At 40.0% G+C, this 12,319-nt stretch overlaps 1 protein-coding gene across 7 annotated transcripts in view; it reads right to left on the minus strand.

Annotated features, from left to right (window-relative positions):
• Positions 1-12,319, minus strand: part of Dync1i1 (dynein cytoplasmic 1 intermediate chain 1) — a 320,675-nt gene that overhangs the window by 52,262 nt on the left and 256,094 nt on the right. For all 7 annotated transcript variants that reach the window (XM_008855222.1, XM_008855227.1, XM_008855225.1 and 4 more), the window contains one exon: positions 10,602-10,746. In XM_008855222.1, the coding sequence (XP_008853444.1) occupies positions 10,602-10,746 (145 nt within the window). The remainder of the gene's footprint in view (positions 1-10,601; positions 10,747-12,319) is intronic.

Raw genomic sequence — 12,319 nt, forward strand, 5'->3', positions numbered from 1 at the left:
GCCAGTAAGATGGAGAAAAACTAAAATCTTGATTACAAGTAAGATTATTGATCATTTCTATTTGAGACAGGGCTCATGTAGTTCACCTCAGCCTTGCAATAAACCTCCTCCTTCTGCCTCCCTGTGCTGGAATTACAGATGTGTACCACCACAACCAGCTTGATAATTTATCAATAATTTCAAAATAAGATTTATATTTTAACTTTGTGCTTTTTATTAGATTATTTACAGTCAGAGTATTAAGAAAATTTGATGAGTAATTTTAAGAGATGCTGTTACCATATCATTGAAAATGTATACTGTTCAGATAAAGAAGATAAATGTAATGGTTAATCTCACTTGTTAATTTGATTGAAATGAGAAATCCCCAAGAGACTGGTAAAGCACAACCTGGGTACATCTAAAAGGAAGTTTCTAGAAGGACTGATAAACTGATGGAATTCTTGAGATGTTGTGAAAGGGAGAAGGTAAACTTGTCTGGAAGAAGTCACTGGGGCAGTCCTTGGGACTGTATTTATATTGCACTGACCCTTCCTGTGTTCATCTACATGCTTCCTGCTAGCATGGGATGAAAGCTCTGCTCCCCATGCTCTTCCTGCTATGATGGATGAAACCTCTGTGACTGTGAGCTAAAATAAATCTTCCTTAAGTTCAATGCTAGGTCACAGTAATGAGACAAATAACTAATATAAGACACTAGCCCATGTTTCCAAGAGTCTCAAGCATAGCAACTGCTCCCAGACTACCTCAAAAGGTTAGAATGACTTGGAGTACCTGACACATTCATAGTACAACCTCCTGATTAGAACAAGTAGGTTATGAATTATATCAGAAAATGTAGTACCAGGTGGGACTTTCTTCTGCCATCTTCCAAACTCTAAGTTAGACAAGTTATAAAATATCTCTGTATTTAGCCTTCAGTGTTCTTCAAGTCTGCAGTATGGGCATCTTCCAGAGTCAGGATAAGCTGTCTTATCTCTTGCAAAGTCTGGTATAAATTTCCTTCCTCTCCTTCCCACATCTCATTTCTTATGGTTAGCAGACAGCTATGCTTCTGACCTAACTGAGAAAATAGAAACCTCTCAGTTCCCTGCTGCCACCCTACTATCACTCAGCTAAGCCTACCTGCCACCCTTTCCCCAGACTTAGCTGTGTCCTTTTCACCTCTCCACACATACCAGGTACCTCTTCCCCACAGCACCTGAAATCATGTTTCTCTACTTTTATCAATCACACACTACTCATCCACATTTTTCATTGGCTCTTTCTTTTAGGCCCTAACACACTCAGGTTTCTAAAACAGTATAAAAACCACATTCTTCATGGTCCAACTTTTTCCATTAGTCACTGCTTGCTCTCTTGTTCCAAAGACTCATCTGTAGTTTCTCTGTCTCCTGCTCCAACCACCCACAATCTGTCCCCACTGCTCCATTGAAGGTACTCTCACTGATACGACCCTCTTCTTGCCTTTTCACCTTGCAGATTCCTTGACATCTCTGGTATCTGGCACTTGACCACATTCTCATGCCTCAGCCCCTGTACTGCAGCCGTTCCAAGTGCGCATGCTTGTCTTCTTCTATACACATTCTTCTAGTGACGATAAATACCTGTGTGCTGATCACTGTCATATTAATACAACTCAACTCTTGCTCCTGAGCATTAGTATTGCTGTGGTCTGGATGTTGTGTCCTGCCAGAGCCAGTACATTGACACTGAACCCCTGTGTCATGGTATTGAAAGGTGGGAGCTTTAGGGGTGGTAAAATCATGAGAGCAGAGTCCTCATTAATGGAATGAGTACCCTCAGAGAAGACTCTTGAGAAAGGCTGCTTGCCATACAAAAGAAGGTCCATATGTGAAGCAGAGCATCCTCGCCTGACATCAAATTTGCTGGTGCCTTGATTTTAGGCTCTTATGTCTTCAGAACAATAAACTGCAATAAACTGTGTTGTTTCTAAATTACTAGCCTAAGCTATTTTGTTATAGCAGCCTGAATGAGCTGACACAAGGGATCTTCAATAACCTTTTAGGAATTTTGGCACACAGATGGTGAATTCCACACTAGTAATTTTCTCTCTCAAACCTTAGCCTGACCTGTCCATGCTCGTTATGGGTACCACCATTCTTTGATGCAGATGCTTAAGGCAGAAATATCAGAATCATCAACTCGGCAGATTTGACTGCTTTTTATCTCTCAGTTTCTGTTCTCCACAAGCTCACACCTAAGTTCTAACTCTTATCTAGATGACTAAAGGAGAGTTAGAGCTGAACTTCTTGACTCTGTGCTTATCATGCTGCGCTAAAAATCAACATGGCGTTTTTTTTTTCAGAAAAAACATTTTTAATACACCCTTTAGAGTTTCAATGTGATATTTTCATACATACACAGTGTACATTGGTTAAAGTCAACTTGGTTCCTTGTTTATGTTAGGCAAGTGGTCTACTACTGAATGATACCTCCAGGCCCAAGAACATAGGATTTGGCATCACAGAAAATTGAGTTCAGACCCCAGTTTCCCTATTTACTCATCAATAATAGCTGTCAAATCATTTAACCCTCTTGTGCCTATTCTCTAAAATGGGGTGTTATATAGTTGTATTCATAAGTTTATGGTGAAGATTTAGTAGTTAATCCATTTAGCATAATGCCTGGTATACAGTATGAGCTCAATAAATGTGTATGTGGGTTGCCTGTGCAAATTCATTTTCCATTGCATTACAAAACAAACTCTTTTTAAAAAGATTTCTTTTTGTTATTTTTAATTACGTGGTGTGTGTGTGTGTGTGTGTGTGTGTGTGTGTGTGTGTGCCAGTGTGTGGGTATGTGCAGGTGCCCAGGGAGGCTAGAAATGTCTGATTTTCTGGAGCTGTAGTTACAGGTAGTTGTGAGCTGCAGGATGTGGATTCTAGGAACCAAACTCAGGTTCTCCGTAAGAACACCACGTGCTCTTAACCATTGAGCCATCTCTCCAGCCCCTAAAGCAAATTCTTTAAAATTATATTTTGATTAATATCCTTCATATGACTAGCTATTGCTTATAAAATAAAAATTGGTGTCCACAGTGAAGTACAGACCTGTCTCTGCAGCTTAGTTCCCTAACTGGATCCTTACTTTCTAGCCTTTGGATGAAAATACCTGCTTATGCATTTGTTCTCAACTGCCTGGAATGTAGCCTGGCCCTCTGTGAGGAAAACCATTCCAGCAAAGTTTCTGCTTCACAGTGAAGCCCTCCCCGACAGTGGTTTAATGATGAAACTTGGTGTGGTCAGGAGTGGGATGGGGGAGGATGTGTAATGTATTTTAATCCTGACTCCCCCCCGCCCAATGCTGTTCTCACTGTGCTAGAATTCCTAGCCTGAACTAAAGGCCTGTTTTTTGTGTCCCTTCCCTCTGACTCATTGTAGGAGCTCATAGGATTTTCTTTTTGAGACATCTCTTTCCATACATATTTCACCTTAACCAGTCATTCACGAGTCCCTTCTTTCCAGATGTTTTCACCACGCCCTCAACTGCTGGGTCTCTCAAACCATGGTAAAAGCTTTCCTCTGTGTTCAGCCTTCCCATTGATGGCTCTCTCTGCCGCGTGCCTGTAAACTGACAAATGCTCCATTTTCCTTCCTGACTCAGTTAAAGGTCAAGTAGCAGCTGCTCATTACTGTGTACGCAATCTCAAAATAGTGAGTGGATCTGCTTCTTGTTCTCTGGGCCTACTTGCTGCTCCTAGGCTCCAGGAAAAGTCCTGCTTCTTTTACGCTCAGCTACTTGTCTCTATTATCTTCTTTTACGCTCAGCTACCTGTCTCTATTTGCCTTTTTGATCACTTACCTCCTTCACTGAAACCTTTACCATAATCTGTCCTAGTCTAGACATTGTTCTTGTCCATTCCAAAGCCACAGTATACCAGCATCTCTGCGGTCTCCATACTTCCAGTGAATTTCACATTCATTAGATTTCAGCTACACACAATGACATCTTTGACTTTCCAAAAAAATCACTTGAACCTATACCATTCATGAAAGTCAAGCCAAGCATCCTACTTTCCAACAACACTCTCTTCTGTTACTAACTGTCCTCAGTTACTTCCTTCATCCCCATTCTGTGATCTTCCCAGGTTTCCAGTCTCTTGTTTCCTTTACTTTCTCCTGGCTCATTTCCTTTCTGCTTCAGCTTATAACACCAACCCCCTTCTTGTTTTTATCTCCAAAGTCCCATGTTATATTTTGTTTCCATCATATTTTGGCAAAGCTCTGACCTCAGATCCCTCTACTTCCCTTGTTTATGCCCAAATGGGTACTGCTGATCTCTGTTGGTGAAAATTAGCCTTGAAGATAGATGCCACAAAAATACTGTTCTCCGACCACAAATGGTCCACCACCTTGCCCAGAGCCATTTTTATTTCCAGTCAGCTTTTCCTGTTCTTGAATTTTTACTAGCTGAAATTTGTTCCCTTCAGGGTCTCTACATCCTACTCAGCAGTCTTGAATCTCTTACCTGCTGGAAAAGTAGTGATCATCAGTGATTGCTGTCCCTCTATTCACTAAGCCTGCACTCTTGTACCTCTCTCTACACTGTCCTGCTCTTCTGTTACAAGAGAAGAGATGTCATTGCTGAAATTAAAATTCATTCCTTCCCCAAACCAATATTAAAGACCTTTAGAAAAAGCCCATGGAAGCCTAAAACTATACAAGCCTCTTCTTCCTTTTTTATTTTTATTTTTATTATTTTTGAGACAGGGTCTCCCTGTAGCCTCAGCTGACCTGGAACTTGCTTTGTAGACCAGGCTGGCCTTGAACTAATCTCTCGAGTGCTGGGATTAAAGGCATGCACCATCATACCCAGGTAGAAGTTTCTTAAAGCTTGTACATACACATTATAAAAAGAGATTAAAAGGAGTTATCTTGTAACAGGGAGACATTGTCCCTACTAGGTACCATAGGCTAAAAAATTAAAACCCCAATGCCAGGAATGGACTTTCTCTCTTGAAGCTATTGATCAGGGGTCCCATAGACCCTCAAATACTACTAGCCATTGCCCCTGGTCTTGGTTATCTACCAGAATTCATAAGACCTTATTGCTAAAGACATTACATACATGAACTGTACTGTTGTACAGGGAGATATGAAGCTGGTACAGAATTCCAAGCTTCACCTCTACAGGCTAGCCTTCATACTACTGGAAGTTGTTATGTATGCAATGTGAAGAGAAAATTAATCATCCATCTTGCGCAGCTGTGAATTCTGCAAGCTACAACAACTGGCCTGGTAATATATGCTTCCTGATGCAGTAGTGGAATGAATATTATGAGAGTAATCAGCCATTTACAAATTGGATTTACTAATTGGATTTAAGGTCTGCTTTATAAGACGGAGCCCATACCAAACATTGATATCAGACCTAGGAACCTGAGGCAAAACAACTCACATGACAGGGGAGAGCCTAATACTAGTTTTCTGCTAGAGAGATATAGTATTAAATTGACTCCTAATGTCTTTCTTTTATACCCACAGATTAATGCAGCTCTCAACTCTTACCGGAGAATATTCTTTATGTGACAAATGGTGATTAACATGGAAACCTGCAACTGACCAATGTGAAAAGAACATGAGGCTGCAGACTGCTTATCCCTGAAAAGCACACCTGTATCAAACTTTGGCCTCCCAAGGCTCAGGGGTCATTACCGAAAAGGAGACAGAAAGATTTTAAGAGCCAGAGGTGGTGGATGACTACCAGGAAATAGAGCTTTCTAGACAGCTGGTCAGTTACTCATATGAACTCACAGTAATGTTGACAGCATGTACAAGTCCCATGTAAGCTCAAGGCAGACACAATTCCAGCACAGACATGGAGAAGTAGGTAAGACACCCTAACCCTACCTGAGGAACTATTGGCAACTGATGGCTGCAGGGAGGGCTTGCAGCCAGTCTCCTTCAAGTGTGCGACTCTTGGTAAGTGAACCAGGCTCCAGTAGATGGACCTACACTGAAGGTCATTTGGGGACACAAATCTGACTCCATAGGCCTTAACATATATTAAGAATATATAGAGTATATTAATTTGGGTGGTAGTAAAGGAGGTATGAATAGGAGAGGGGATCTAAATACCATCAAAAACTCAATAAAAATATTCATTCCCCTGCCCATGCTAAGGATCCTGTTTATACACACACACACACACACACACACACACACACACACACACACACACACATATATTTTGTCTTTTTGAGACAGGGTCTCCCTGTAGTCCCAACTGACCTGAATTCACTATGGAGACCAGGCTGGCCTTGAACTCACAACGATCTGCCCGCCTCTGCCTCCCGAGTGCTGAGATTAAAGGCGTGTGCCACCACGCCCGGTTTATACCAATATTTTAATGACACTTTCTTTAATGACACTTTCTTTATACTTTGAAATTTTGAAAACAGCAACAACAACAACAAGAAGCCAGGCCACAGTGATGCTTGCCTGTAATCCCAGCGTGCGGAAGGATGAGGTAGGAGGATCAAGTCCACCGGTTTCTGCTATATAGCAAGTTTGAGGCCATCTTGGGTTACCTGATTTTTTAAAGAAATGACAAAAGAAGCTGGGCGTGGTGGTGCACGCCTTTAATCCCAGCACTCGGGAGGCAGAGGCAGGTGGATCTCTGGGAGTTCAAGGCTAGCCTGGTCTACATAGTGAGTTCCAGGACAGCTGGGGCTACAGGGAGACCCTGTCTCAAAAAGACCAAAAAAAAAAGATAAAAGAAAGGAAGAAAGAAAGGAAGTGTCTTGGTTTCTCTGTGCCTTCTCACTTAGCACTCACTCACTGACCTGTTATAATTCAAGTCACACATAACTCGCTCCAAAGAAATTGTATTTTCCATGAGCATCAAAGGTTTCTAGGTTAATAAAAAGGACACAGCACAATTCTCAAATATTTGTGATTGTTGTTCACTTTTCTGGGTTTTTTTTTTTTTTTTGGCTTAAATTTTGTTACAGAAGACTTCAAACATATTAAACAAATATTCAGAAACTGAGTAGAATCAACCACTCAGCTCAAGGACTAACAATACATAGCAAGTCTTATTCATTTATATTCATAAGTTCTCCCCTTCCCAAATTGCTTATTTTGAGCAAATCATTGGCATCAGTATATTTTCTGCACTAACCAGAAAGTTGAGAAGCAATCAGTATACTTTTTGTAAATATTTAAATACACATCCCTAAAAAGTAAAGTCATTATATATATAAAACACTTAAGGTTGTGTAATATCATTATCATATTTAAAACATTCATAAATATCATCAAGCATCAGTAGTCTCGTGTCTTTGGTAGCTTTTTAAATCTTTTAAATTAGCTGACTATTTTAATCAAGATCTCTTTAAGGTCCCTATTTTGAGATTATTTGAGATGTCTCAAGGTTTGTTTTGTTCTATCTTGTTTGATATACAGTTTCATTTACACTTGATTTTTTTTATTCAGAAATGAAATCTGTTTTCCAATCAATTTCCCCACAGTCTGGACAGGGCTTCCTATAGGCTTGTGTTATTAACATTTGGCATTTATGTCTCTTTTTATCTCTAAATTCAGAGACCCAGAGGACTGATGGAATTCAGGTTTGATTTTGTGTGTCAGCTTACTGTAAAAGTGATATATTTTCCCCCTAATTATGAATGTTCTTTCTACTTTTTAGAATATTATTAGCTCTAATCAATGTCTCAATCACAGGGATTATAAAATGATGATATTCAAATTTGATTATTTTATGTTCCTATATTGGTTGAAGTACATCTGTGAAGAAAAACTTTTTAACAATCCTGAAACACAAATTCAGTAGAAAAGATAGAAAATGTATGATTCTTTCTTTTACTTACAAATTTTCCAAACAGTTGATTTGTCCGCTATTTTTCAAAGATAACCAATAAAGTTTTTACATTGGTTTATTTTCTTTAGTTCATTACACACTCATAAAACTTTTGTCTAGAAAGATCCTTACTCAATTTGACTTCTAAGCCCTTTGACAAGAACTTTGTAGTTTGGGATACAAAATTGCACATATACCCTGCTTCAGAAGTAGAAACAGGAATTCCTGCTGGGACCCCTGGTTTCTTAGAAGAACTCGTGTTTGGGGAGGGCACCCTTGGATCTAAGATGTCATTGCCACATAAGCAATTTTCCAAAGGCAAAGATGGAAAGAATGCAGACGCCTCCATCAGTGGACATTGTGTGAAGCAAAGCAGGAAGAAAATGAAGATTTCTCTAAACCACTATAACTGAACTGTGAGAAATGTCCATAGTAGAAGAGCTAGTTAGGGAAAAGTACACAGTGCCTTTTTTCCTTTTTTTTTTTAAAATTGATTTTTATATTTTTGAAATTTTGAAGAATGAATTAGATACATCAACTACTTAACAAAGAGAATAACCATGCTTCTTTGAATATGCACTGTTTTGTACATTTGATTTTGGAACCACATAAATATTTTTTGTAGTTAAAAAACAAATTGAAGTGACTTTAAACTCCTGCACTGGGGTATACATTCCTAAAGAAATACATTTCAAGGGGAAAAAATACCAGGAGAAAAAAAACACTAATATTGCTGGTGGGCAGATGGCTTCTGCCGTTCTGTTGGTTTTCCTGGTAGGCTAAGTTAAATGACTAGGTTACTGTCACTGAGAGCTGAGATTGTCAGGCAGGTTAACAAGAGTTACAAATTCATGAAGTGACGTGAAGTTGGAAGTATGTAAGAATTTAGGGTATGTGCTATCTTTAAATTAAAAAAAAAACCCTACTATTTACTGTTCTATGTGACAGAAAGATCTAGACATTACTAGTATTTTTAGATCTTGCCAGATTATTCTCCATGGTTTTTTTTTTTTTTTTTTTTGTGTGTGTGTGTGTGTTTGTGTGTATGTGTGTATGTGTGTGTGTGTGCGCGCGCAGCTTTTCAAAAGCAATGTATGACTAATGGCTGGTTGTTTTCAGCTGTGAAATGGTTAGATTGTTTTTTCGCTTTTTTTTTTTTAAAAAAAAAAACAAAACCCTGATATTTTGAACTAGATGACAAAGCCATGTTGGTAATTAGGTAATGACACCAAATACTTAGCTCTCACACACTCCATGACAGGCAATGTGGTGAGAGTTTTCTTTGCATTATTCATTTAAGTTTCTCTTATAAAAGAGGCTGGGCATCTTTTCAGACAGTTAAGAGTCAATTCTGTTTTCCTGCCACAGTTCTTTCTATGAAGGTTCATGAACACACACACACACACACACACACACACACACACTCGAAGGCCCACGAACACACACACACACACACACACACACACACACACACACACAGAGTTCTGTTTTCTCTTATTTCTTGAATTGATTTTCAGTTTCCTCCTCTGGTTCCATGTCTCCTTCTTATTTTCTAAATACTCCTTTGCCTCCAGATTGAGTCTTCATGTTTCTTTTAAAATTCTCTCCTGTGACTGTGATTGTCACGGCTATTCTGACTGCTACTGGGGGTGTATGTGTAGCTCAGAGCTTCTCAGTGAACTGACTTGCTAGTAACCCTCCAATGTGTGTACATGCCTGTGTGGTTGTGTATATGTAAGTGTGCAAGAGTGCATACGTCCATGTGCACTTGCCTGAAGGCCAGAGGTTGATGTTGGGTGTTTTCCTCTACTAGCCTGCACCTTATTTTCTGAGACAGTATCTCTCAGTGAGTCTGAAGCTCACAATTTTGGCTAGACTGGCTGTCCACTGACTCCTGAGACCCACCTGTTTCTGCTCCTGCAGTGCTGGGGTTATGAACGTGCACCTTCATGCCTGGCTTTTACATGAGTCCTGGAGATCAGAACTCAGATCCTCATGCTTGTGCAGCAAGCACTTTACCCACAATGCCATCTTCCCAGGCTCCCTGGGTTCCTGCTGATGACCTCTTCTTATAACTCTTCTCATCAAATCACGAATCACCAATTTCTGTGGCTTTTGTCTCTTAAATGGTTCTCCAGTCCATCAGAATGCCCTCAAATGTTGTTCTATGCCACTACAGCTCCTTCTCTAAGCTACTGCACCTTTATTTAGGTGGTTTTTGACTCTCCTTTTGATCTCACAAAAGAGCAAGTAACATAGGGTCATACATCAGTTTAAAAACCTCCAACAGCTCAAGAAACAAAAATAGACACAAACCCAAAAAGTCAAATAATAAGATAAACAGCTTAAGTCTCAACACAACAAACTAATAAGAACAACAACACAAACATGTTTCCATAGCTATGAAGATACGTAAATAAATGCTATGGAACTCAGAGAGATTAACAGTAGTAAACTGATGTGTGTGGGTCAGCATTAGTAAAGGAGGATGTCAGCTTCAACATTATTTGAATCATTTGAACTTTTTTTTCCAACTAGCCTGTTTTTGAGTATAATTTAAATATTTCTAATAAATATGGACTGAGAAAAAGCCTTTTCTAGCTCTTGGGCAGATGGACTCAGCACATGATAGTCTGAATCTGCAATACCACATCACCTGGAGGAGGTTCGGGCACAGCTGTCCTCTACAGCTCCACAGGGAGGGAAACATTCTTTTTCCCCTAGGTGTTACCCAACGGTTTCGACCAAGATATCCTTACCTTGGTGGTCCACAGTTTGACAGTCCAGTCAAATGATGACGTAACAAACAGGTGAGAAAAGTCGATGGGACCCACTGCCATGTGGCAGTTAATTCCTGTCACTGGTCCTTGGTGGCCTTCGAAGACCTCACCGATGCCTGCTTTGCTGCATAAGACCACACAAGAGCAAAATTTCAGTGCAAAGCCGTGATGGATTTAAAAACTGAAAGCTTTTGTCTTTGCATCCTTTGGAACAACTACCACGCACAGTCAAGAGTGAACCATTTTCACAGCTGTTCTGAGAGGAGGACATTGTCTGTATGGTGGACTATTTTGGTGATTGTGAAGTTTTAAGAATTGAAAAAAGCTATTCTTTCTATATTTTCAGGAGTTCCAAGGAGTTTATTATTGTTGGGGAAGCTGTTATGATAAACACAGACACATCTCAGAAGCTTTTCTGTTGTAACGAGAGTACCCTTGAGATACACTCATGTTTTGTTTGACCTCCTTCCAAGAAGCCTATCGGCTATAAACTTCTATACATCTTTGGAAGAATAATAATTTATTTCTTAAAAGAAATTTCTGGAGAAATGGCTCAGTGGTTAAGAACACTGGCTGTTCTTACAGAAGACCTGGGTTTGAATCCCAGCACCCACATGGCAACTAACAACTGTCCTTAACACCAGTTCAGTGGATCCGACAGCCTCTTCTGTCCTCCACAGGCATTGCACAACATGGGTGCACTTACCTACATGCAGGCAATACACACATAGACATAAAAATAATAAAATATTAAAAAAAGAAATTTCTTAAGTGGACATGTCTACAAATGTAACACTTATGAAAATCTTTGTTATCATAAAATGATACACATGGTATCAACATAACAGGAAGAAAATGATATTTTCATTTCATTAGAAATATAAGAGATTAAGGGTCAGACTTGGCTTTGGTAGGCTAAGGCTGAGATCCTAGCAGGCAGCCTGAGAGGGTAGGTTCTGACTTCCATTGGTGTAGTGGCTGTGATCTCAGCAGACCATCAGAGAATGCCAGGTTCTGGCTTCCCTCTGGCACAGGGGCTGAGAATGCAGGGGACTGCCTGAGAGCGCCAGGATCCTGCTTCCATGTGGTGAAGCCTTTGGGAGAGAACTGACACTGATTCTAACCACTCTAACAGCTATCAAAATGCCTGAAAGTAAATCCTGAATCCATCACTCTCAAGTCCAGCCTTGGCAGATTAAAAAAACAAAAACAAAAACAAAAAACGAGGAGGAACCCAACAAAGGGATGCTTCTGGAAGCCCTTGTCAAGAAATTCCAATGGACTCTCATACGAACATTTGAAAACTGCCCTGTTCTTACTTTTTACTAGTTCCCTGTCTAGAACTTGTAATGCTAACTACTCTTGCCTTTACTTCTCCTTCACATCTCTTATTCATGATTCAAGGGCTTTCTTCTCCCCTTAGAGACAAGAGTTATGCAATTTTGGAGTCTTTTAGATAGACCCTCTGAAGGGGTACTCCAACTGCCTCACCCTGTGTCCTTGTTCAGCATGAAGAAGCCAGAGCAGTCTGTGTCCTGATTCCCTATCTGCAATTTGGGTAACCTCTTCCGAGGATGGTGTGATAAGAATAGGAGGTAGGAATTGGCTAGGCAGTTAGGGCAAAAAGACTTCAAAGAAAAGCAGCCAGTTTCTTAGATAAAAGTCATAATGTCCTTGGGCTGCTTAGCAACATACCC

The sequence above is a fragment of the Nannospalax galili genome, unplaced genomic scaffold (assembly GCF_000622305.1).
Source record: "Nannospalax galili isolate Female #2095 unplaced genomic scaffold, S.galili_v1.0 scaffold187, whole genome shotgun sequence".
Taxonomy (NCBI): Eukaryota; Metazoa; Chordata; class Mammalia; order Rodentia; family Spalacidae; genus Nannospalax; species Nannospalax galili.